This window comes from Neofelis nebulosa, chromosome 18 (assembly GCF_028018385.1).
Source record: "Neofelis nebulosa isolate mNeoNeb1 chromosome 18, mNeoNeb1.pri, whole genome shotgun sequence".
NCBI classification, from domain to species: Eukaryota; Metazoa; Chordata; class Mammalia; order Carnivora; family Felidae; genus Neofelis; species Neofelis nebulosa.
The window spans coordinates 3,688,202-3,712,875 of record NC_080799.1 but is presented as its reverse complement, the minus strand read 5'-3'; the positions used below and the strand labels follow the sequence as shown (position 1 = coordinate 3,712,875).

The 24,674-nt window shown below is 65.0% G+C and overlaps 2 protein-coding genes and 1 long non-coding RNA gene across 18 annotated transcripts in view; 1 reads left to right on the top strand and 2 right to left on the bottom strand.

The window, feature by feature from the left end:
• The window catches only part of LOC131501222 (monocyte to macrophage differentiation factor 2), a 126,486-nt gene extending 119,087 nt beyond the window's left edge, over window positions 1-7,399 (top strand). For all 13 annotated transcript variants that reach the window (XM_058711029.1, XM_058711030.1, XM_058711036.1 and 10 more), the window contains 6 exons: window positions 3,375-3,525; window positions 4,467-4,657; window positions 4,816-5,140; window positions 6,179-6,318; window positions 6,694-6,833; window positions 7,103-7,399. In XM_058711029.1, coding sequence (XP_058567012.1) covers window positions 3,375-3,525; window positions 4,467-4,657; window positions 4,816-5,140; window positions 6,179-6,318; window positions 6,694-6,833; window positions 7,103-7,208 — 1,053 coding nt within the window. In that variant the 3' untranslated portion in view covers window positions 7,209-7,399. The remainder of the gene's footprint in view (window positions 1-3,374; window positions 3,526-4,466; window positions 4,658-4,815; window positions 5,141-6,178; window positions 6,319-6,693; window positions 6,834-7,102) is intronic.
• On the bottom strand, window positions 231-4,467 carry LOC131501226 (uncharacterized). The gene is made up of 3 exons (XR_009256693.1): window positions 3,719-4,467; window positions 2,497-2,793; window positions 231-1,925 (listed from the first exon to the last, which is right to left on the bottom strand). It is a non-coding gene; the product is annotated as an uncharacterized LOC131501226 (long non-coding RNA).
• Window positions 7,400-10,561: 3,162 nt separating the features above from the next.
• On the bottom strand, window positions 10,562-23,039 carry AP5Z1 (adaptor related protein complex 5 subunit zeta 1). 4 transcript variants are annotated; one of them, XM_058711052.1, is made up of 17 exons: window positions 22,861-23,039; window positions 18,328-18,465; window positions 17,870-18,056; window positions 16,950-17,094; window positions 16,636-16,748; window positions 16,060-16,228; window positions 15,593-15,733; window positions 15,274-15,311; window positions 15,018-15,180; window positions 14,369-14,547; window positions 13,691-13,833; window positions 13,273-13,413; window positions 12,554-12,665; window positions 12,176-12,273; window positions 11,613-11,745; window positions 11,320-11,534; window positions 10,562-11,109 (listed from the first exon to the last, which is right to left on the bottom strand). In XM_058711052.1, exons 1-17 carry the CDS (start codon window positions 23,022-23,024, stop codon window positions 10,839-10,841), a joined length of 2,550 nt encoding a protein of 849 aa, XP_058567035.1. In that variant the 5' UTR covers window positions 23,025-23,039; the 3' UTR covers window positions 10,562-10,838. The 4 variants fall into 4 exon arrangements, with proteins under 4 accessions (XP_058567035.1, XP_058567032.1, XP_058567031.1 ...); XM_058711049.1 differs by lacking the exon at window positions 22,861-23,039 and adding an exon at window positions 21,373-21,503; XM_058711048.1 differs by lacking the exon at window positions 22,861-23,039 and having other exon boundaries at window positions 18,328-21,317.
• Between the last annotated feature and the right edge of the window lie 1,635 nt (window positions 23,040-24,674).

Sequence of the window (24,674 nt, the reverse complement as noted above, 5' to 3'; positions counted from 1 at the left end):
GTGTTGCTTCCGTTCCACCTCTGGTCCCACCTGCAGGCAGGATGAGGCCCCCCCGAGGTCTGCGTCCCCAGTCCCCGACCCCACATGGCACGGGGGATCGGCACGGACCCCGAGATGGGGAGATCACCCTGTCCGGTGGGCCCGGGCTAACCACGCCAGTGCTTAAAAGGGCAGACAGATGGGTCAGACTGAGCACAGGAGGTGGGCCCCGACTGCCCGGCTGGGACCGTGGGGGCGTCGTGGCCTCCGCAAGCTGGGAATAGCCCTCAGCTGCGGGCCAGTGCAGAAAGGGGAACTTACGTCCTGTCGTCACAAGGAACTGAATTCGCACGACCCACAGGAGCCTTGCTGAGTCCCAGGTGTGGGTCCGACGCCGGCTCGGGGTCTGAGCCCCCAGAACCGCAGAGGATGCGCGCACGGTCATTTGTGGGAAAAACGACAGGAAGCGAGTACGGCACGGTGCCCTCCCGCGGGAGCTACCGGACGGTCGTCACCGATGATCAATGAAACCAGTGTGTCCTTCCCTGCCTGCAGGACACCGCGTGTGCCGAGGGGTGATGCGAGTCTGGGGGGACGGTGGACCTTCCCGTCTGCTGTAAAACCGGAGCAGTTCCCCTCCACTCAGGGACGCGGCACAGAAATCTGGGTGTTGTCACTGTCGCTCTTAGTAATGGTGGCCGCGGCTGCCTTGCCGAGCACCTCTGAGGTGTGACCCGCGGAGCGCGTTGTCTCATTTCAACCTCCAGTGACCGCTGCTTCCTGCTGGCTAAGCCCCGGTCCCACGGCCGGTGATGGTTCGGCAGAGACAGAATCTGCCATGTGCTGGGAGCCACGGCTTGTTCCAGTGTCTTTTGAGTTACTTGATTTTGTTCTTTTAATTCTAAAAGCGTAGCAGGAATTCACTAGAGACAATGCAGAAAACGGGGACCTCTGCATACGGATTGCAACCTGAACCTGTGCTTTTGGCCTCCTCCCCAAATACCACTCCACAAAAGCAAAGCGTAAGCCCACAGGGACCAAGCAGGCCCGGGGCGGAGAAACACCACGGGGGCCGGAAAGCGGAGGCCAGGGGGTGACTGCCCACGGAAGATGTGGAGCCTCGAGAACAGGGCCGGCGGGGACTGAAGGTCCGTGGAGCGTACGGCTCTTGATCCTGGGGTTGTGAGTTCGAGCCTTCGGCCTGCGTATAGTAAATACTTGAAATCTTGAAAAAAATCGAGAAAATTCCTCGCAGTGAAATTCCACACAGCAGCGTGAATGCCCAGGCCCAGGCCAACGTTAAATACGAGGCTGAGCCACAGGCCCAGAGGGGCACAGGTGGTGATTCCCGGGGTCTGGAAACCAAGAGCGGGCCAAGCGGGGCTGCAGCAGAGGACAGGCCTGCTCGGCAGGGGCCTCCTCGCGCGGCCACACGCTCCCCGCTCTTGTCCTGCGCTGGGAACACAGGCTGTCGTGCTTCACGTCTGTGCGGTTTCTGTGTGCGCTTCGGATCTCGGCGGCCCCTTCCCGCATGGCCAGGCCGGCCCTCCCCCTGCGCTGGCCGAACACCTGTGCTTACTTCTGGAACATTTAAGACAGGGTGTCATCCTGACACCAGAAGTGTCATCCTGAAAAGGAGGGCTTCTGAGGGAGGACAGAGAACCTGCTGCTTGCGGGAGGCCCCGTGCTCTTTGTCAGAGGGGGCTGACCGGACAACGCTGGCGTCAGTGACACCCAGGCAGAGGCTGGAGGACGTGGCCATCTGTCCCACCACGAGCCAGCCTGGCAGACTGAGCACCCACTCGCTTCCCGCACGAGAGCCGGATGTTGGAGGACGCAGATCCTGGGGCGACAGACTTCTCTGTAAAGGGCCAGGTGGTAGATAATGTAGCCTTTGTGGGCCACGTATAGTCACCGTCCAGAATCCTTCTTCGTTGTTTTAAGCCCTTTAAAAAATGTGAACACCACTCTTGGCGTGCAAAACTTTTCCGGGAGAAAAAGCTTAAAAATTTATATTCTCCTGAAGATAAGAGAACCAAAAGGATTTTTGGAAATTCGAACCCTGAGAGTAAAGAGAAAGGGTCCAGTGGCAAGACTGGAAGACGGTCCGGGAAAGCTCCCAGACAGTAGACAGATGGTATGAAGGACAGGGGAGCTGCTGGGTCCCTGCTGGCGGCTTCTGGGCCTGATGGCTGGCACCCTCCCGACACCGGCCCCAGACAAGGAACAGCCCTGGGAGGGAAGTCTGGATTCTAGGACCCGGGAAAACCAGAAGGAACGGGGCCGGTGTGGGGGGATGGGGCTCCCAGCCGCGGCCCTACGTCCCCCCCCAAAGTAGCCTTAGGAAACGGTTGTCCCTCTGCCGGAGGCACTTGCCCCCCACGGCCCAGGCCTCGTGACCTTGGCGGTAAAGTGAAGCTAGAGGGAAGCCGAGGAGAGGAGGCCAGACGGGAGGGGAAAGAGCGGGGACGTGGCAGCCAGGGGGTCAGAGATGGCCACGCCCACCCCCAGACCCACCTGCCCCGAGGTGCTGGCAAGCGTGGCCGATGGCTGAGCAGTTCCGTGGCTGCACTTGCACAGAGAAGCCCAGCGCTGCCGTGTGGAGACCGTGGGCCAGAGGAGCCCGTGAAATCCCCAGAAGAATAAAGACTGGACGCGTCCCGAAGACTAGCCCTCAGCGTGGTGTCCGACTTTCAAGAGCAACGCCAGAAGCCGGGGATACCCACCGTGGAGGGCGACAGCGTGGGCCGGCCCGCCGACTGCGGGGTCAGCAGTGGTCCTCGGGAAACCTTGGTCAGGAAGCTGCCGGAGCGTCTGTGTCACAGAAATGGGGATTAGCTCAGAGAATTGGAGAGAAGTTTCCAGAAAACAAGGGAGGAGGGGCATCCCTGGCCAATGGAGAGCAGGGTCGCGGGTAACCGTGCCCGTTTTCTTTTGTGGCGCACGAGTCCACCCTTCTCCTCCCCTCCTCCCTCTTGGGCTGCTCGTCCCCCTCCAGGAGGCCTCCCTGTCCTGGAAGGCTTTGACTTCACGCGCGTCTTCAGCTCTAGGGGTCAGATCTCTTCATACTGTGAGGCAGGAATCCCCAAATCCCCGGGCTCTTTTCCTGGCGTCTCAGCCCCACGCGGTGCCGCGGGGGGAGGCACGTTCAGGGGACCCAGCCCTCGGGGTGATGCTTGCTGGCCGCTCCCCAGAAGGGCCGTCCCACCTGGCGCTCCCCCGGCCGCCCGACCCCCGGCCCTTTGGGGGCCACGGCCCGGGCTGTGCCGGTTGGGAGCTCGGACCCTGTACCCTGGCCCCCAGAGCACCCAGGAAGAAGATCCTCCCTGGGGGCGGGTGGGGGGGGGGCGGTGCCGCGTGGGGCCTCTGACCACACGCTCCTTCTTGTCACCCAGATGAGCTGGGCCAGCCTGAGGGCTGCGTTCCCCGCCCTGAGCCCAGCGCAGCTGCACCGGCTGCTGACACAGTACCAGCTGGCCTCCGCCATGGGCCCCATGAGCGCCTGGGAGCCCGATGCCCGGGACAGCCCCGAGGCCTTCAAGTCAGGTGAGCCTGATCAGAGGCGGGAACAAGGGGCCGTGGGGGCCGGGGTGGGAGCAGGGGACAGCCTCCTGGGGGGACTTCTAGAAGAGCTTACAGAGCCTGTCTCCTCCACCCTGGGGCCCTGGAGGCTATCACCGACGGAGGTCAGGGAGCCCACAGCCCAGTTCCGACTTTGGGGTCAGGCCCAAGGTCCTACCCCACATGGGGACTGATGGCAGGGCCTCGCTTGGTGCACACAGCCCACCAGGAGGAGAACGGGGTCTCGGCGTTGAGTGCCAAGATGGCGTGCGGGCCCCGCACCCATGTCTGTTCACACGCAGCGTACGTGTACGTGCACGTAATGTTTCTCACGAACAGATGCGCGTCTCGTCGTTAGCACGATGCACGTAACGACGATTAACAGAAGATAGAAGATACGGCTAGAAACAGGGCCTCGGGCTCAGTTCTCCCGTGCCCTGTCGCCCAGGGCATGGCCGGTGGGAGGGACTGCTTGGAGCAGGACTCTGGGCCCCGCGGGCCCCTCGCACCCCTCCTCACTACCGGGGCCTGTCCCCGGGCGGGCTCTCTGCTCAGAGCTGGTGCAGGTGTTGGCCTTCCCGCCGTCTGAGCCTGCCCATGTTCTGGGACGCGGGGTCCTGGGGACCGTGCGGGATGCAGTCAGCACGGGCCTTGGGAGCACCAGGAGGACAGGGTGGGGGGTACAGAGGCAGGGGGAGTTGGGGGCGGGGCAGCGGGGGGGGAGGCAGCTCGGGCCTCCTCCTGGGTGCTCACTGGGACGCAGAAGGGCCCAGAGTGTGGTTTGGGCAGGTTGCCTTCGCCTGGGTCCCAAGCTCCCGTGTCCCCGGTACCTGCAGTGTCAGGAGGGGCTGGCTGGTGGGCCCGGGGAGGGGCCGGGCGTTTCTTCTTGGCGAGCGCGGTCACGCCGTCCTCACCGCCGTCGGCAGAGGACGTCCTGGAGTCCTACGAGAACCCCCCGCCCATCGTTTTGCCGAGCGAGGGCTTCCAGGTGAATCTGGAAGCGGACTGCCCGGACGCCGGCGTCTACCAGCAGCTTCTGTACCTGCGCCACTTCCTGTGGAGCCTGCGAAGCAAACCCAGCCCTGGCGCCGGGACTTCCCAGCCAGGGTGCCTTGAGGTACCCGGGCTGCCCTGGCTTTGATTACGGGGCTGGTGAGGGCAGCCAGCACGGGGCCCGGCTGCTGCCTCTGGGGCGGCGGGGGTGGCCCCTGGGGTCTCCCACCGTGGCGGGCCGCTGGGCACCCGAGGCCTTTGTCCCTATCCCCCCACCCCCAGGGCCCGCAGCACACCCCCGAAGGGCCCCCGGGGGGCCACAGCTGCCCGCTGGTTTCCAGGGGAGCTTGTGAAGCCGGCCGGGTGCGCCCTCCTCCTCCCGCGGGGGCTCCCCGCGCACAGGGCCCGCCAGGAAGGCAGAGCCGCGGGGGCCCCCAGGCTGGCGTCCTGCACGTGGACTCCTCGTGCCTGCTCACGCCTCCCGGCACCCCGCTCGGCCTCGAGCCCGCTGTCCCCGACTGGCCAGAGACCGGCGGCACCTGTGGGAAAGCGCTCCCGGAAGGGAGGCGGAGCGGGCAGAGTGGCCCTGGAGGTGCAGCTGGGGAAGGTAAGACCTGTCCCCGGGCTCCCAACAGCCCCCAGTGCCCCCCCCGACCCCCCCCCCCCCCCCCCCCCCCGGCACCTGGGCGGGGCCCCTTTGGGTCACTGCAACCGTGCGGCCCTAGGGGCACGTTTGGCCTGGGCTTCTGGTACCTGCCCACGCCCGAAGCCCGTGCTGGGCAGGCTCCAGGGGCCCCGTCAGGCGGGCGCAGGGTGGTTCAGGCCCCCGTCGAAGGGCACAGGGTGCACGCACAGCCGCCTGTGGGACGAAGTCCCTCCCCCCAGGGTGGAGGAGGAAGGCACGGCTCAGGTGGTGTGCACCAGGGAGGAGGCTGGGGGGAGGGCCGAGGAGGCGGGGTGTGCGTGTAAGTGGGGCCGGGTGGGCCATGAAGTGCAGGGCAGAGCAGCCCCTGGCAGTGCCCCTGCAGACTCTGGGTGTGTCCCAAGGGCAGGGGTCACCTGGGCAGATCCGGGCCTGAGGCAGGGCACCTGCTTGCTGGTGCGGAGAGGGCAGCCACACGCTCTGCCTGAAGGCCTGATCTGACCGGTGGGGAGAGAAGGCACAGGACCCTGGGTGGGGGGGGGGGGGGGGGGGCCGCAGAGCTGAAGGGTCCCAGCTCCGGCAGGGACGGGGTCAGACATGGGGGCGGGGGGGGGGGGGGGCGAACGGAGGCGGAGTCACGGCTTAACGGTAGAGGGAGGGGAAGGGGGCCCTGGGGGGACCTGGAGCAGAACCCACCGTTCACCCTCTGGAAACAGCCAGGCTCTGGGAGGAGCTGCCGTCCCCGGGCGGTCACGAGGGGGCAGGGCGCCCACCCTTTCCAGGCACGTGGGGGTGTGGCCGACAGGCGGGGCCGGGATCCAGCACCCCCCGGGGATCGGAGGGGACTTGTCCCCCTTGTGCGCAGATGGGCATCTTGTCGGGGCCGCGGGAGCGTTTCCCTTTGGAGGAATGGCAGAGCCCGCTGGGTGGGGACACTACAGTGGCGACGGTGGCACGAGCTGCCCTCTGCTTCCACCGTGGCCTCTCCTCTCACCTGCCCAGGAGACGGCGTGGCTCCGGCGGACGAGCCCCCGCCAGCCCTCTCCAGCCGCAGCTCCAGCGCCGAGGACTTCTGCTATGTGTTCGTGGTAGAGCTGGAGCGGGGTCCCTCCGGCCTGGGGATGGGCCTGATCGACGGGATGGTGAGCGGCCCCCTGGGCACCTCCTGCTCAGGACCGCCCCACGCAGGCCCACGGCTCGCGCGGTCACTGGGAGACCGCGGGCGGGCGGGCGGGCGGGCGGGGCGGGGCGGGGCGGGGCGGGGCCCGGCCGCAGGCTCGGGACCGGGCTCGGTGGCGCTTGAGAGAAGGGCCCGTGCGGCAGCCGCTTCCCCGGCCGGCCATGTCCCCTCTGTCCCCAGACCTCAGGGTACCGGTCCCGGGCCTGGGGGCGGGGGTGTGGGTGGTGTCCGGTGTCGCCTGTGCGGTCACGCCGGAGGCCACGAGAGCGACCCCACCCCCCACCCCCCACCCCCCACCCGGGGCCCGCCCAACCCTGAGCTGCTACTTGGCCCGCAGCACACGCCGCTGGGCGCCCCCGGGCTCTACATCCAGACGCTGCTCCCGGGCAGCCCCGCGGCAGCGGATGGCCGGCTGGCCCTGGGCGACCGCATCCTCGAGGTGAACGGCAGCAGCCTGATGGGCGTCGGCTACCTGAGGTACGCCCGCCCTCGGGCCCGGACCGGACCGCCCAGCCGTTAGGGGAGCCCGGGCCCCTTACCCCCGGCCCCCACCTTAGACGAGAGCGAGCGCGGGCTCGGGCCCCAGCCCCCTCTTCGACCTCTGACAACACGGGGGCCCCTCAGGGTCGCGGGGGGGGGGGGGGGAGGGCAGTCCCCAACCCAGGCGCCCCGGGAGCCCCACGCACCCCGAGGCCGGACCCGCGGCGGATCGGCCACACCAAGCGTCTCCCCGGGCCGGCTTTCAGGGCCGTGGACCTGATCCGACACGGAGGAAAGAAGATGCGCTTTCTGGTCGCCAAATCGGACGTGGACACGGCCACGAAGATCCGCTTCCGCACCCCGCCTCCCTAGGGCGGGCTGGAGGGACCGCTGTGGCGGCCGTGCCGTGTGGTCGCGTCCCCTGCCGCGGATAGTGTACATCTTAGTGTAGATTTTATTTATATGACAGACGATACGAAGTTGTGACGTTTGTTACAGAGCTTTTATGTTTGCAAATTTTAACGGAAAAGTATAGATTCAATAAACTATCTTTCGTACTCTGAGAGGCTGGTGCTGCGTGCAGCCAGGCGGGGGGGGGGGGGGGGGAGGTGGGCGGTGTGCCGTGCTGGGGTCCCCAGGGCCTCCCCCCTACCCCCTCCCCGCCAGCTTGGGAGAGACCCTGGGAGGACACGGGATCGCGGTTTTAAGGGAGTCCGTCTGCCCCCCACCCTGCCCAGAAACGAGCAGAGGGGAGGGGGCAGTGGGCACGCCGGTGCGGGGCCCTCCTGGTAATCACAGGCTCGGCACCCGTCCAGGAAATGGTCTAGAACCTCCCTGAGAAGGTTACAGCAAGGGCCTTTACCCACCCTGCGTACCCGGGGCTCCTCCCCGCGACTCACGACCCCTCCCAGTTTCTCCTCGGATTGTGGAAGCTGAGGCTCGACCCTAGTACCAAGCTCTTAATCTGCCGCGGGGCTGGCATCCACCTGGTCACCGTCCCTCCCAGACAGGAAACTCACCTCCTCGGCTACCAGGCGGCCGAGCGCGTGCGGGGGCGAGGCCGGGTTCGCGTCGCGGTAACAGCGCGGCTCCGACACGTCCACGCTGGGAGTCTTTAGCAGGGTCCTGCGGCCAGTGGACCCACGGCTCCCGTGTCGTCCCCACAAGTCAAGGCTGGGCTCTGGGCCCGGGTCCTCACCTTTGACAGGAACAGACACCTGGGGGAGAAGGGGTTTCCGGCTGGTCAGTGGCAGACCGCCCCTCACGTGGAAAGGGGTGCACGGCCACCCGAGTGGTGTCCTAGGTCTGGCGCGGCTCCCTGCTGCCCTCTGGCGAGCGCAGAAGACAGGCGCGCTTCCGTCCACCCCGGGCCCTTTGAACGTGAGGCTCCGAGATTCCGCCTGGTTGGAAGCACCACCCTCTGCCGAGTGTCCCAGACGCCGGGTAAGATGTACTGGCACGAGTTTCATCTTAGGGGCACCCGGGTGGCTCCATCGTTTTCGTGTCCAACTCGGTTTCGGCTTAGGTGGTGATCCCAGGGTCAGGGGATCGGGCCCCGCATCGGACTCTGTGCTACACGTGGAGCCTGCCTAAAATTCTGCCTTTCTACCCCGCTTGCGTGCTCGCTCTCTAGACAAAAAACATTTGAAACGTATGATTGAACCTAAGAGAGAAATTCTGAGAGCCCCGAATTGCAACAAGGGCACCAGTTCGGAGAGGCCAGCGGCAGCCTACGGCCGGCCGGATTACAGGTCTCGGTTCCTCACTGCTCTGTGCAGAGGAGGTGACGGAGCGTGGAGCCACGTGGCCGGGGGCCCACATACCTCAAGGCCCCCAGGGGCTGGTGCCCGGGGAGAGGCGACGAAAGCAGAGCCCACGGCAGGCTGAGCTCCCCGGGCCCCTTACACACAATGGCTCACGAACCGCTCCCAGCCACACCGCGGGGGGACGATCAACACGTTTTCCAGACGAGGAAACGTGTGCAGGAAGACCGATTTTCTCTGTCTCTAGCCGTTACCTCAATAACGCTCTGGGGGAACAAATGACGGAGCTCCATGTCCCCAGGCAACGGCACCGACTCTCGGCTCAGCCGGAGGTGCTTCCCACTCCAGGTGGGGTCCAGGTCTGCCCCACGCTTCTCCCGCCCTTAGACCAACAGACCAGCCAGGAACCTTCTCCCTGCAGAGCAAAAGCGCAAGAGGCCGAGCCCAGCTCCCAAGCACATTTCAAGCCCCCATCACTCCTGCCCACAGTCTGTCCGCCAAAGCGGGTGGGACCGCCAAGCCCGCGATCAGCGGGCCACCCGCGGCCCACCCCCCACTCCCCATCAGGCCACAGCAAGGGTGCGGGTATGGACCCCAAACCCAGGGCAACGAGAAATCGAGGCCACCGAGTCAGCGTGCCCCTCCAGAGCCAGCCGGGATCGGTACTCGGGTAGTTTGTCTCCAGACCCTTAGGCGCCGCAACAGTTCACCCGGCCGAGAACACGCGAAAGCAATGTCTGGGCTGCCCGAGCTCTGTGTGCAGCAGGGAACCCATCTCCAAGTCTGCGCTCGCCAACTAGCTGGTACGCAGGTTTGGGACCCACCACTGCGTGCGGACGAGCTGCGCGCGGACGATGGCACCGCAGGCACCTTGCAAAAATAATACTTTTCTCTGAAACATATATTCTCAACCCTGGCCTTCCGGCCTGGAGCTCAAGGCCCACGTGGGGTTGGCGCGGGACGGGGAAAGGTCCGCGGACCCCGGCCTGGAGCTCGCGGCTCACGCGGGGTCGGTGAGGGGTGAGGGGTGAGGGGTGAGGGGTGCGGGGAGCAGCAAAGCCGGGTCTGCCCCATCCCGGGAGGACCAGGGTGTCCCTTGGCGCGCCCCGCCCCGATACCCAGCGCTCTGCTCCGAGGGCGCGTCACCTGTCGCCTGCCGGAAGTCATCCTGAGGCCGACTGTCGGAGCAGAAGCGGGCACCCCTTGCCCGGCCAGTCCCGGGTCCGGGACCCCCCCCCCCGCGTCCACCCACCTCCGCGGCCGCCGTTTCTACAGCTGCCCGAGCGGCCAACCGGCAGGGTCCGGGCCTGGGGGCGTGGTGAAGGCGGAGCCGGAGCCGGAGCCGGGGGCGGGGCTGGCCCGGAAACTCGCGCGGCAGCAGCACCACCTGGTGGCCCGGGGGCCCCCTCGCACCGGGTGGAGCTGGGGAGCAGCCTAGGGAGCTGGCGTGCGAGGCGGGAAGCTGGCCTCAGTGGCGCGGGGGCAGGAGGCGCCGAGGCTGGGGGCAGTTTCTCGCCCCACCACACCCAGCGTGTCTCCCCCGCCTTGCTCTAAGGCTCCGAGCGGCAGGCGGGCGGCAGGGTCCCCGGGCACCACGGCCGGAGCCCCCTCTTAACGGCAGGAGGCTGTAGGCCTGCAGTCACAGCACCTGCAGCCCACCTGGCAGGGGCCCCAGGGCCCATCTAGCAGGAGGCGGGCGAGAAAGGACGCGGAGCGGAGGCCCTTCCGGGGGCAGCTGCACTTCTGGGTCACCCTACTTCCTCCCTGCCGGTATTCGGGCGGTTCTTTCTGGGACCTCCGGGACGCTGTGGGGACGGAGCAGGCAGGAACGGCCTCCGGTGTCTGGGGTAGCTGCACGAGGGTCCCCAGGGCCAGGTCTCGCAGACCAGCAGTGCACCCCCACTTCTGGCCCTGCCCCCCTGGGTGGAGGAAAGTGCACAGCCCCTGCCTTGTGCACACAGATACTTGCGGAAAGAGGTTTATTTTTGCTGTACCTTTTCTCACCCGAAACCAGGAACAGCCCGAAACAGCCCGAGCAGATGCCATCCAGCCCCAAATCATACCTGTGTCACCACACAGCCCACCAGGGTTGGAGAGAGACACAAAGAGCCACCGACTGAGGACGTGACGGTCCTGGCAAGCACTGAGGGACCCAGACCCACCCGGGCCTCCTCACGTCCCCCCCCGATCACGGAAGCCGAGGCCCGGCCCTCACGCCGGGCTCTTCGTCACCATCCTTTCACCCCGGCAGGAGGCCGGTCTCCTTCTCCACCAGGCGGCTGACGGTGCGCAGGGCCAGGGGCAGGGCCGTGTTGGCGTCGCGGTGGTAGCGGGGTTCGGACACCTCCATGCTGGGCGTGAGCACGAACTGGGCCACGCTGGGCATCTTCAGCAGGGTCAGCAGCTCAGCGGCCCGCGTGCGCACGGCTCTTGCGTCCTCCTCGCAGCTCGTGGAGCTCGGGGCTGGGCTCTGGGCCGGGGTCCTCATCTTCGACAGGAACAGAGAGACCCTGAGGATGAAGGGACCCGGGTCCGCTGCAGACGTGCCCCGCACGTGGAACGGGGCCCCCAGCTCGTGGGGCTCGAGCTGGAGAAGCGAGGCGGCGACGCCAGCACCCTTCCCCCCCGTGGAGCGGACATCGGGGACCGGGCAGGCATCCGGGGCCCATTCCCTTCCCCACGGGAAGCCTGCGGGTTTCCCTGTCCGGCCGCGACCATACCTGGGAATCAGGTCTTGGCTCCGGGAGGCCAGCTTGGTCAGCGTGGTCATGAGCACGGTGACGACCTGCGGGGGACACCTGGGGAGGGCGGCCGACGGGCGGGACTGGGTGACCTCGAACAGCACAGCCTCCAGGGCCTCGAAGAACCTGTTGATCTGCTCCACGGTGCACCGCCGGTCCCACGACACGGACAGGTACTCGCCGATGGCCCACACCTGGGTAGGGACAGACCTCAGCCCCCTGCGGGCCGCCCGCCTCGGGAGCGGGGGTGCTGGCAGGGAGGCCGGCCTTACCACGGAGGCGAGCATGGCCCCTCGGCCCTGGATCCCGCTCACGCTCCCCACGAACTCCAGCAGCTCCTTCGCCATCTCCACCACCAGCGACGGGTGCAGCGCGCACAGGGCCAGGAAGCGCGAGCTCAGCACCCTGCCCGCGGAGGACCCAGGTGGGCCGCGGCCCCTCACCCAGAACCACAGCCAGGGGACAAAACGGAAGGCTCCGAGCACCAGGCCGGGGTGCAGATAGTTCTGGCCCCTAAAGGAACCCGCAGCCCCTCCACCCCCGGGGAGGAGGCCGGGGCTGGCGAGCGGCCTGGGCACAGGCCCGTGTGCATCGGGCCCTCCGAATGGAGAACGGGCAGCCCAGAGGGCTCCATGGAGAGGGACCTGGGCCAGCACGGAGATCACAGACCTGGGGGGAGGGGCGGACCCAGGGACGGAGTGCTGGCCTGGTAGCTGGGCCTGGGGGGTGACGCTAGGTGGCAGCTGGAAGGAGGTCAGCCACAGGGGGAGCGGGGACCCGGAGCTGGGACCTGAGAGGGGACACTGAAGCCGCGGGGTGCGGGGTGCGGGCCCACCTGTGCACGTGGGCCTCGTACTGTGGCACCTGAAAGAGGGAGTCGCTTCTCTCCAGGAGCAGCAGCGCCAGCTGTTTGGTCAGGGCCCCGTCGGCAAACTGGGGGGGCAGGAGGGAGAGACCGACTCGGTCCCGGTCCCGGTGACATCACCTCACGCCACGCTCTGCTCCGGCCCCAGCCGTGTGCGCCAGTCCCGGGCAGGTCCCAGGGCCCCCGTTCTGGGGAGGAGGACGGGCCCCACCGCGGCTCCCACCCTTCCCCGTGACTCTGGCTGAGGCAGGCTCCGCGCAAGTCCATTGCGAGGATGCCGTCCCTGGGCACGTGTGCAGCCCGTCCTCCCCCCGGGCTGCCCCGGGGCCGCGGGTGGGTGAGGCTCACCTGGGTCACCGCTGAGAAGAAGGCCTCAAGCAAGGTGGGCACGGCCCGGGCGCACTGGACCACACGGGCGCAGCTGGCCAGGGGCTGCAGCAGCCGGTGGAGTGGCCCCAACCTGGAGGACACAGCGTGGCCCACTGAGTCTCCGCCACACGCTCCCCAGAGCCCACACACGTGCCCTCGACACACGAACGGTGGGCCGGGGCCTGAGGGAAGCGACGGCGGTCAGAGCGCCACGGCCCGGGCCACGTTCTGTGACACCGGCCTCCTCGGAGCAGGGCACGTGTCACCACGAGCGTCGTCTACCGCAGCTCTGCCCCCGTCATCAGGATGGAACACAGGGAGGGCTGGAGTGGGGCCAAGCTGCGAGGGATCTGCAGTCAGGATGCCCTGTTCTGGTCCCCAGGCTCCTCCTCCTGGGGCGTGCTACACCTCAGTTTCTCCTTCTGTGCAATGGAATCTCCACAGCACGTACCTCGCAGGGTCACGAAGACTGACCCAGGGAGCCGGCAGGGAGCTGAGCACGAGGCCCACGTCCAGGGAGCACCCATGACGTGGCCACTGCAGGGTGGCGGGGCAGGGGGGGTCGGCCGCGCCTGCCTCTTCGCGTCAGGAGGCACGAGGCCCAGGGGCAGAAGCAGGGTCCCACCATCCCTGGAGCAGGCTCTGGCCACACACAGCAGGTCCCAAGGCCTCGGTGCCGCACCCCAGAGGCTTCCCACCTCTCCGTGGTCCCGCTGGCCGTGGCACGCAACAGGTACTGGAGAAGACCCTGGAACTGGGGGTCCCGGGAGGCCTCCAGGCAGCTGGGGATCTTGAGGGAGGGGTCCCACGGCGGCCTCTCGGATGTGGCTGGCGACAACCTGTGAACAAGCAGGTGCCTGAGGCCGGGATTAGCTCGTGCAAAGACAGAGCAGACGTCCCCGGGATAGCACAGCACCCGAGCCAGCGGGCCTCAGGGTGACGGGAGCAGGCCCGGGGCACGGTGTCCGCAGGGCGAGGCTCCACCTGCGAGAAACAGGCTGGGGGCTCCAGGGCCCCGGGATGGTGCCGACGGGAGGCCAAGAGCCAGAGGGAGGCGCTGGCATCGGGCAGAGCAGCAGGGGCAGGGAGGGGCCGAGGCACGCCCCCGGGGCTCACCTGAGCTGAAGGTCCAAGGCCGCAGTCAGACAGGGCAGGTCCAGCAGCGCATGAAGCACCTCCACGGCTGTGTCCGCGTCCACCAGCGACGGCAGCAGAGCCACAAACTCGGCCGTGAGCGGCGGGCTGTTCCAGGCCAGGAGCTGCAGGGACAAGCGAGGCGGCTCGATGGGAAAGGGAGGGCCCGTGTGGGTGGGGTGCACAGCCCAGCGGCAGGGCCGCCGCAGAGGGAGGATGCCTGGGTCCCGGGTTGCCCATCGGCAGGGGGGAGGGTCCCTCCTGCGATCCTGGAGCCTGAGACACTCCGGCCTGTTTGCCCCCCGTCCCTGCTCTGATTCTGCATTTGCTTTCTCCTGACAATCAACGTCATCTCTTTCCACCTGCCGTGGATTTTTTTCCCCCTCTAATGAAAGGACAGTGTCTCTAGCTGAATTTGCAAAGGCCACGCAGTGACCATGACCAGTCACAAAAGACATCGGAAGTCAACAGCACCAAAGGGCTGGGCACAGCAGGCAAGGCTCCTGGATGAAGGGCTGACCGGATGTGACCATCTGGACAAACCCGTGTGATGCACGGACCCCCAGGCCGCCCCACGGTTCACCTTCCGCCCTGTACCCACCCCCCCCCCCCCCGCCCGGCCCCCAGCCCCCAGCTCTGGCCGAGGACGACGACACGTGCCTTGAAGAGGTTGGGGAAGCTCCGTTTGAGAATGTCCAGGTTCCTGCCAAACAGGGGAAGGTTGTCTCTGCAGAAGCACGTGAGCTCGAAGGCCAGCATGGGGCTGTGGAAGAACTCGGAGGGGGTCCTGGTGAGCAGGTGCCGGAGGATGGCTTCCGAGTCCACCGCGGCCGCCTCCCCTGAAAGGCACCAGCAAGGTCAGGGCCGGGGCCCCGGCAGGTGCGTCCCCACCTCTGCTGCTGGCTGGGGTCCCTCGGGGTCACGGGCCAAGCCTCCGAGGCCACACGTGTCTCCGGGACACCAGGGGCTCTGGGGTGTCCACCCCGCACGAGAAAAACTGGCTGAACTACGTTCAGCTCTTCCCGAGAGTTTCTGGTTACAGACCGATCCCTCTGAGGGACGTGATGCGGAACGTTCTTTGGAAGGTACTGGGTTCCACGGCCCCTTCCACGAAACTCCGGTGAACCCTCACGGCCAGGAGTTCCGAGGTCAGCGTGAAGTCGCTACCTTTTCATTCGCTACATCGACCCGCCGAAAAACGACACTACCTGCTGCTCACAGTCCCTCAGAGCGCGAGAAGAGACAGGCTGTCCCGGGCCGGGAACCAGAAGGTTCTCCTTGAGCCCCCAGGCTCAAGGCGGAGGCTCACCGTGGTTCAGGAAGAACTGCGCGATGGGCAGCAGCGTCCGCACCCGCGCCGGGTCCCCGCAGAGGCGCGCGTGCAGGGCCTTCAGGCAGGACAGGGTGCGGTACAGGAAGGAGGGGTCCTGCCTGCAGAGCACGTCCAGCACCAGCACGGCCTCCACCAGGCACTGCGGGGACGCAGGGACACGGGGACACGGGGACACGGGGTGAGCTCAGGTGGAGCCAGGGAGGCCGGCGTGCCCTGCCCACCCCGCGCTTACAGCTTTCTGCAGGTCTGAGTCCCCCTTCCTCAGGGCTCCTGCAGAAGGAAGACGGTCCCCTGGTCTCTGTCAGCGTCACAACAGGGAACGAGGGGTGCGATGTTCTGGAAGCTCGAGGAGAGGGCGGGGAGCCATCCGGGAGCAGAGAGCGGCTCCCGGGGTGGACGAGACATTGGGACAGATGCCCGGGAGGGCCGGGGACAGCTTCTGTCCGTTGCCCGGCTCCCCGGGGTCTACGTCTGGAACACAAAGCCCCCCGGGAAAGAGAGGCTGCCCCACGGGCCCCACGAGCAGCCTGGGACGCGGCCCCGGGACTCACGCCGGGTGCTCTGCTCCGCCAGGCGCTGGCAGTACTCGAAGGCTTTCTCCCGCAGCCGCTCCCGCGGGGGCAGCAGGCGGCCGGCGGTGGAGCCGGCCGACAGCACGGACAGCGTGGAGCCCTCCGGCTCCGACCTGTCGTCTGCAGAAGACAACGAGGCACTCGAAGGGCGCCCAGGCCAGCCCGTCCGGGGGCGTGAAAGCCACCGGGGCCGGTCTCACCCTCAGTACACGCCCCCCGTGGAGCGGAGGTGTCCCCGGCCCGCGAGTCCCGCCGGTCTACACCGCCGGTCATACCGCAGAGGAGAAGGGGCTCGGGGGAGCTCTCCGGACACCCTGATGACGTCCGCCCTCCGTGATCACTCCGGATCCCGCCCCAGCCCGGGCAGGGCCTCTCGGTGCCGCTGAGGCTCGGCCGGGGCCTCCCCCGGGCCCCCCCATTCCCGTGGCTCCACCACCACGTCCCACCTGCGTCCGGGGCGCCGGGGCCCTCGGGGTCGCTGTGCAGCAGCCAGGCCCGCAGCATGGAGAAGGCCTGCACGTTCAGCCACTGGTCCTCTGTGAAGTGCTGGCCCGTGGACAGCACGGTGAAGAAATCCGTGGCCACCGCCCCATCCACCTCGGTGACAGGGCCGGGCTGCGGGAGGCAAGGAAGGATGGGCAGCGCTGTGGGGACCCGGGCTGGGGAGGGCGGAGACCACGCGGGAGCGGGAGGGAGCCCCGCCTTCACACCGGGTGTGGCCGTCCACGCTCAAGAAGCGGGGGCGGCCCCCGGGAGATGCATAAACGCTAGCGCCCGAGTGGACACGGCCCCGGCAGGTAAGCGATGCTCGCCAGCGCGTCTGGCACACAACGTCCCGGGCTGGGGGGGCCGTGACCCTGCGAGACCCAAAACTCCCTCACCCAAGTAGAGACACAGAGGGATCATTCTGGAACCAAGGCGGGTGGAAAGACGGGAGGAGCTGAAGGGACCCCGCGGGCAAGGCCGGCCAATGTGGCCCGGGGCCGCCCAGGGACAGGAAGGGTGGGAGTCCCCAGGCTCACCTGCCGGGCTCTGGGTGTGGAGAAGAAGCCTCCGGAAGTGTGCGCCACCCCTTGCTGGACGCTGGCGTAGCGGAGCCAGTCCACCAGCCGCTTGCTGAGCTGGTTGGTCTGGTCTATGGGTCGGGGGAGCGGGGGGAGGAGGGAGCGGGGATAACAGGTGGGAAATATGTAAATCCACAGATGCGGGCTGCAAGGGCACTCGTAGGTCTTTCTAGAAAACAAGCAGCTGCTCCCGACAGGGTGCTGTGCCCCAGGCCGCCCCGGACCGCCTCCCTCTGCGCCGCCCGCATGGGCCTCTCAGGGAGGACGAATACCTTCGTGGAGGGTGTGCGGGGCGAGGTGGGTGATCTTGGACACGACTGGGAGCAGGTGCCTGGGACTGGGCCCCTCGGGCTGCCGGCTCTCGAGGATCCTGAAGACACGCTGGCCTACGCTCCTGACCTCCCCCTTTGGGTCACCCTTCAAACAGAACACAGGTGGACTGGAAAGCAGTGACTTACATCAGCGTGAGAGCGACGAGTCATTTTGGTCTGACAACTTCTGGAAAAGGGCCGTCCGGTTCTGAAGGCTGCTGCTCTGCTAGCATCGTTCTTTCAGTGAGGTCACCTTTTACCTGTGTCCAGGACTGGGGCCTGGATTGGCCTTCATAGAGCCCTGCTGCTTCCCCAGAGACGAGAGGAGACAGGAGGAGATGGGGGTAGATAGGAGTGGGGGCAGGGAGGCAAGAGAAGGTGGTAGGTGGGGGGGTGGGGAGGCAGCGGTGGGGGGAAGCAGGAGGTGGGGGGGAGGCAGGGGGAGCAGAGGGGTGGGGAGGCAGGAGGGGGAGGCGGTAGGTGGGTGGGTGGGGAGACAGGAGGGGGAGGCAAGAGGAGGCGGTAGGTGGGGGGGGGGTTGGGAAGCAGCGGTGGGGGGAAGCAGGAGGTGGCCGGGGGGTGGGGGTAGGCAGGAGGAGGCGTTGGGGAGAGGCAGGGGGAGGCGGTAGGTGGGTGGGGAGGCAGGAGGAGTGGGGGGAGGCGGGGGGGTGGGGAGAGGTAGGTGTTTCTGTCGCTTCTACAAGCACACAGGTGTCGGAGGACTGGTACACGAGCGACAGCCGGAAACATGGCCGAATGGAGGGGGAGGCCAAGCCGAGCCCGCCTGTGCCGCAGGTCGGTGCCCACACAGGGGCCGTGCGCTGGCACCCCAGGGTGACCTAGGGCAGGGAGGCCCACTTAAGCAGGGACGGCCAAGTTACCTGGGCCAAGAGCACAGAGGCCACCAGACTCAGCTGCCGGGCACTCTGGACGTGGTCACAGGACAGGCTCAGGTCGTCGCGGGGCGACATCTCTCTCAGGATGGAAGCGCACAGGAGCTGGAGCTGCTCGGGGCACTTGGGCGAGCACAGGGTGGTCTGCAGCAGGTGCACGCAGGTGTCCTCTAGCCTGGGGGGGGGGGGGGGCGGCAAGGCCGTGTGAGCAGGGGCCGTGTCCCAACAGGAGCCCCCCTGGGGCCACCGCCCCGGACCGTCCGGCAGGCAGAGAGAACGTTCTGGATCCAAGGGCCTTCAGCACTGGCTCAAGTGGACGTAAGACTCAAGCGCCAAGCACGTATGTTTGCGCCAAGCTGCCCCGTGCTGACGGGTATCCGCCTGCGGCCTCTCGTGTTGGGTGCCTGGCCCGGGGCCCGCAGCACCCCAGAGACCATCACACTCACTTCCTCTTGTATTTTGTGGCTGACACGATGAGGAAGAGCCTCTGCAGGGCGTCCACGGCGTCGGGCCCCAGCTCATCCTTCTGCAGCAGGTTAACGACCCGGGAACAGAACTTCTTCAGCTCCTCGTCCCGGATGTCCCTGAGCAGAGAGCGAGGCCAGCCACCTGATGTGCTGCCCTGAGCCAGGAACAGAGCAGCTCTCGCACGGGAGGAAATGCCCATCGAGCAGGGTAGGCCGGGTGTGGGCGAGAGAGCGATTCCACCATCCCGTGGCACCTCTGCCTCTCGTGGGGACCCACCTGATTACCCGGCCTGGTTCCTCCCTCCCTCCCTGGGGCCCAGCCATCACCGGGTCCCCTCCCCCCTCCCCTGGCGGGCAGGGCCGTGGGGAGACCACCACTCCCGACAGCAAGCCCCGATAGAGACCACACGCATTCGGATTTGGCTGTCCCAGGAGCGGAAGAACTAAAACCGAGTGGTTTTAGGAGTCCGTATTAAGGGAGGTTGAGTTTGAAGTAAGTTGCTTTTCAAAAGATCCGCTCAACGAGCCTTGACCTTCTGGGACAAGAGCAGAATCTAATGTATTAAAGGACAAGTGTAGTGACATGTAAGGTATGCCTGCCACATACAGCTTCTTATTCCAGTGTTTAATCTGCCTGGTTAAAAATAGTATCTGTTGAGCGTTGACAACTGGTAAGACATTGAACAAAGTCTCAAAATGGAAAGCCGGTTTTAAGTTCTGTTTCAGTCCAGAAGCTAAGAGAAGATAACATGCCAAGGAGACGCAGTCCTAGGGACCTCCGGGGTGGCGGGGGGGGGGGGGGGGGTCTCGGAGAAGGGCCCCCATCTTTCCCCGAACCACGACTAAAGGCCACCGAATCCCCACTGGACCCATGAGATGCTCGAACTCAGGAGAGTCTGGAAATTTGAACCACTACAGATGGGGCATCTCCAGACTCGGGCTGATGAGAAGGTTAAGCAGACATCGGGAGCTGGGGTCCTGGGATCCTGGGGTTGCGTCTCGTCTTTCCTGTTCTTACTTGGAGGCTGGCGGATAAATCTCAATGAATCTGCCACACTTCAGGTCTCCCTCTCACCTCCCAGCCCATTTTCATTTTTGTTTCCCTTTGACGTAGCCAGAGTCGGATTCGGTGACTTACCACGTAACCGGCGCTGTGGGGGGAGGACACAGAAAGACAAGAGGCCGGGCCAGGTCGTTTCTAACCGGGTTAATGGGACTGAAGCTACCAGACCGTCTCAAAATAATATGGGAGGCTCCTCCTCCCAAATGAATCCTTTCCAGCATGTTCCCCATGTTGCAGGATGCTTTCTAAAACCCAGTCTGCTCCAACCCCTCAGTGGCTCCCCAGGGCCATCAGAGCCAAGCTCCTACCGACCCTAACAATGAGTAGAGGGTCCCTGGCCTTCCTTAGTTGGTCTAAGAATCCCACAGTTCTGTTTCCCCTGCTCTTGCCCCCGCCCCAGGCATGGACCTTCTGCCTGAAATACCCCTGACTTTATCCCTTGCTGGTTATCTCCTCATGCAGAGCCTCCAGTTGGCTGCAGCTTCTGGAACTGCCCCCTGACTTGCTGCACTCTGCACACCCGTTCTCAGAGCCCCTGTCCTTCACTCAGTCTTCAGCTCACAAGTGATGCTCCTGGCCGCTTTTTCCACCCTTGCTTTCCAGCTCTGAAGAATTCAGAAACAAAAACTCACTCCAAATCCTAACTCCCAGACATCAGCAACTTATTTTAAAGTGCTCCCCCAAATCAGAGGCTTCATTAGAGCCAAACAGAGTGAAAACCAGTGACACCTGATAGGGACTAGCTTTCCTCAAACGCTGAGAGAGAGGAATTGCATCACACATGTATTTCACTTTTGGATATCGAACCACATTCTACCTTCAAACCACCCACACTCACCAGTCCAAGTCAGCACGAGAGAAATATTTAGACAGTGAGGGCTAGTCATCCTGCCTTTCGTTCCACGAAGTTTATGACCAGGAGCAGAGGGGAGTTGGGAGAAGTAAACCCACTGAAGTTCTGAGTGGGTGTCTGCTCTTAGTGTCATCTCGCAAGAACATGGGCGTGACCATGTCGCATCTTGAGCGAGAGGCTGGTATTTAAAGATACCTATTTTCACTTCCTACAACCCCTAAATTCAACTAGCAAGAACCCTAACATTGGAACTTGAATATTGGAATACCTGCCCAACAGCGATGGAGACACAGACAGGGCCACAAATCAATGAGGCACTTTCCCAGCAGGGGTCATTTTGGCCACATATATTTGCCCCGTTCACAGCCTTTAGAACCTAATATACATTCAAGATCTCACTTCACTAAATTACAGCGGCTTCAGCGATCCTAATCCTTCCCACCAATCGGTCCAGCGCCAGATCGAGTTTGGGGGTTTTTAAAAAAAGTTGACCACGGGCATTTTTTTGGATACAAGTAGCTTCAAGTCTTACACCATCTGATGACAGTGGCGTTTTAGCCCTGGCCCCCTTTCTGCTTTGTCTCATGACTGGTTAGTTGATGGGCAAAAGGCTACCGATGAGTTAGCGGCGATCCAGGGCCAGCTGCGGGCCAGAAGCAGGTGGGTAATTTCTCCACTTATCTAATCCCTCCGCAGGAAGGCGTCTTTCTAAATCGCAAAATCCTCCCTTGGCTCCCCCACCCCTCGGATGGTATCAAACTCCTGAGCCTGGAGCTGTGCTCGCTGCTGTGGCTCAGTCCCACCAGGCTCTCCAGCCTCTGGATGGCTCTGTGCTCCTGACCCCAAAGCATGTGGGAGCTTCTGGCTGTCCCACTTCCTGCTGGGCGTGGGGCGGGGGTGGCTCTCACCCACAAGCCTTCGCCAGTCCGCGGGGCCCCATCCCGGGCCCCCAACCCCAGACTTGGACGGCGTGGCCTCCCCGTCCCCCTGGTCGCTAGAGCGGGTCCAGGAGGGCTGCTTGGAGTCGCCACGCACGGGTCGCCTGAGACAACCCCCCCCCCCCCCCCCCCCCCCCCCGCCAAGAGCCCCCAGGGAAAGGTCGGGGCACCTGGCCTGGTGGAGCAGACTCTCGGCCCCCGCCGTGAACATGTCGCCGCCGCCGCCAACACCTGCGACTCCGGGAGCCCCGCCCGCAGCCCGGCCCGCCACTTCCGGGTCGCGTCACGTGTCGCGTCACGTGGGCGGGGCGGACAGGCCGCCGACCAATGGGCTTTGGTGGAGCAAGTCCGAGGGGGCGGGGCCGTTAGCGCTCGCGCCACGGGCCCAGGTGGGTTCCTGGTTGCCTTAGTGGGCTGCGGACCCCGGAACCTTGAGACCTGGGGCCCCGAGACCCCCGAACCTCGCCCCTTCCCCGCGACCCTGCAACCCCCAGCACCCCGTGACTTCAGCACCTCAAGGCCCCAGGTCCTCCCCGATGGATTCCGGGTGCCCGTGCCGTTAGGAGGCGGCCTGCCTCCGGCCGCAGCGCCATTGTCCCACTTGTAGGTGGTTACCTGACCACAGACTACACCGGCTTGTGCGGGTCCGCTGCTCACTAGGACCTGAAACGTGAAACTGCGGCGTGTGGCAGTTTGCAGGGAACAGCCGAACGCCTCAGCAGTGTTTTCTTCTGAGGCTCCCCTCTGTGTGGCACCGGTCTAGGCTCTCGTGGTGCTTTAGAAAGTCTTACTCAATGCCCACCACAACCCCGGGCTGCGGGCAGCAGGCCTAGAGAGGAGTAGTTCTGGGGGAGGTGTGGCCACAGTATTCCCATCTGCAGACTGGGTGGAGGCTCAGGGCGATGCCCCGGGCGGTGACCATGGTGGGTGGGGAATGCTGGGCCGGGCAGGCAGGGTGCTGGTGGAAAGGGTTTCCAGAGGGACTGGAGCCCAACGTGATCCCAGAGGCCCTCGGGCCTAGGGGTGGGGAGGGGCAGGCCTACTTCCTGGGGCTTGCTGCACCTGAGGGGGGACTGATGTCGGGCAGCAGGATAGAGAGTGGATGGGGTGGCCCAGGAGACAGGGAGGTCGCCCGAGTGTGGCAAAGGCCACCAGGATGGCAAGTAGGCAGTTTCAGCAACCGTTCACAGGGAGTATTTGTAGGACCTGGGGACGGATTTGGGGACAGGAGGGCTAACAGGGAAAAATCACGGCAACAGCAGGATTCTGGCTTTCCGGGAGGTGCCATTCCCTTGGGATTGGGGCAGAAGAGGAGGAGTTTGGGGAGTCATACATTCAACGAGCGAGCAATGACTGAGTCCCTTCACTGTGCTAGTGTTTCAGGTTCTGGAGAACAAGGGAACCGGGGGAGGGGGGGTGGGGGGGGGCCCGGGGAGCTTACAGTCAGCAGGTGGGCAATGATCGACTATGCAAATGCACAACTGCCTAGCAGTGGTAAGTGCTATGGAGGAAAGAAAAAGCTGAGTGAAAGCAGGGCGCTGTGGGAAGTCGGGTGTCTGGGCAGGGAGGTGGGACAGGGGGGGGCCTCTGAGGGATGAGCAGTAAGGACACACCTGATGCCGGAGAGAGGGTGGAGGGAGGACCAGCCAGGCACCCACCTGCCAGAATCCCGGACGTGGCGGTCTGAAATGCCGCGCCGGCACCCAGGAGGTGCTGAGGGCGGCTGGTGCCGGGGACCTGGAGACGGGGCCGCAGAGTGACGAGGAAGGGAGCTGGCGAAGGGAGTCTGTCCTGGGAGGTCTTTACGGGAGGCCTGCCACATGCCCAGCACCGCAGGTCGATGATCTCCTCGAACCGGGGGACAGCTCGAGCGGTTTTATTACCACCATTTGAAGCATGGGTGGACTGAAGCTGAAACTGGGGAAGGCGCCCAAGGTCACACACCTGTCAGCGGAGAGGCGCTCGGAACCAGCGGGGGATCCCCGGGGCAGCCACACCGTGCGCTGCCTGCAGAGGAAGGGCCAGAGAAGTAGCGTCTGGGAGAAGGCGGGGCCGTGGAGGTCAAGTCCTGAGAGCCGCTGAGCCTGCGCGCGGGGCAGGCACGGACTCGGCCCAGCTGGCACGGGTCGGGGCCAGTCAGGCGAGAAGCACCTGGCTGTTCTGTCCGATCCCGTAGGCACGGGGAGTCGCAGCTGCTGCCGGGAGTGGGGAATGGGCAGCAGGTGGGGTGGGGGGGGGGGGTGGACCCTGGAGGGGAGGAGGCACCTGTGGGCCGCTGGTCCGGGCCGGGCTGCAAAATCTAACTGCAATCCACTGCCCTGCCGTTGCTGGAGCGTTTGCTGCGGGAAGCGGCCAGGAGCAGGAAGCACCCTCCCGCCTTGCGGGAGCACCCGTGTTCCGTGTCGAAGGGAGAGGCTGGCGCCGCGGGGCCGGGTCTGCAGAGCCCCAGCCCTGGAATCACGAACGCACAGGAAGTTGGGTGTGAAACTACCAGCAGATAGCTCACTAACGACCCGTGGTTTTGGTGCGAGTTTACTGGCTCATTGGGCCACGGCATAGACATCAGGCCCAAAGGTTAATGGCACTGGGGAGCCTGGGCGGCTCGGGCAGTTAAATGTCTGACTTCGGCTCAGGTCATGATCTCGCGGTCCGTGAGTTCGAGCCCCACGTCAGGCTCTGTGCTGACAGCTCGGAGCCTGGAGCCCGCCTCCGATTCTGTCTCCCTCTCTCTCTACCTCTCCCCTGCTCGCACTGTCTCTGTCTCTCAAAACATGAATAAACGTGAAAAAAATTTAAAATTCAAAGGTTAACGGCATTTAGACCTACAAAACTGGAGACCTATAAAGGAGTTCAAGTACAATTTCATAGCTTAAAAAAATGTTTATTGAGGTAAAACATATGAGGAACACCAATTCTGAGTGAACTCAACGAGCTCTCTCATTTCTATTATTCAGTGGTACGAAAGTAAACGTTCAGCTAGCTCGTTGGGGGGCACAGGGGCTGGCTCGTAGCGTTTGATAATTTCCGTGGTGTAAATACTCCCCAAATGGCAGAGTTCCAAGCTGCCAACGCGACGTCACTGGGCAGCCCAGGGAGCCAGTTACGGACGTCATGGGTGGGGGTGGCCCAGGAACACAGGGACAGGTAGCAGCGAGTGATGAGTCAAGTACTCACTACCTTTGTTTCCAATGTAATTTAGAGAATTAAAATTTTTACTGATGGCTTTAGCAACTGGCTCACAAAATTCCCGGAGGTGTAGCAGGCGGCTCTCACGAGCGGACCCCGCACACCAATGTGAGGCCGCACGGCCACCGCCCCACTGGCTCGCGGTGCCTCGCTTTTGTCACTGTGCCTTAGTGCTGCCTGCTCACGCTTCCTACACGTGCCAGCCGACGGCGTTTAGCCTTCGCCGTGGCTCGGCCCGACGCCCCGAGAGGCGTCCGTGTGGCGGTCTCGAGCCGTGTTGTGTTCG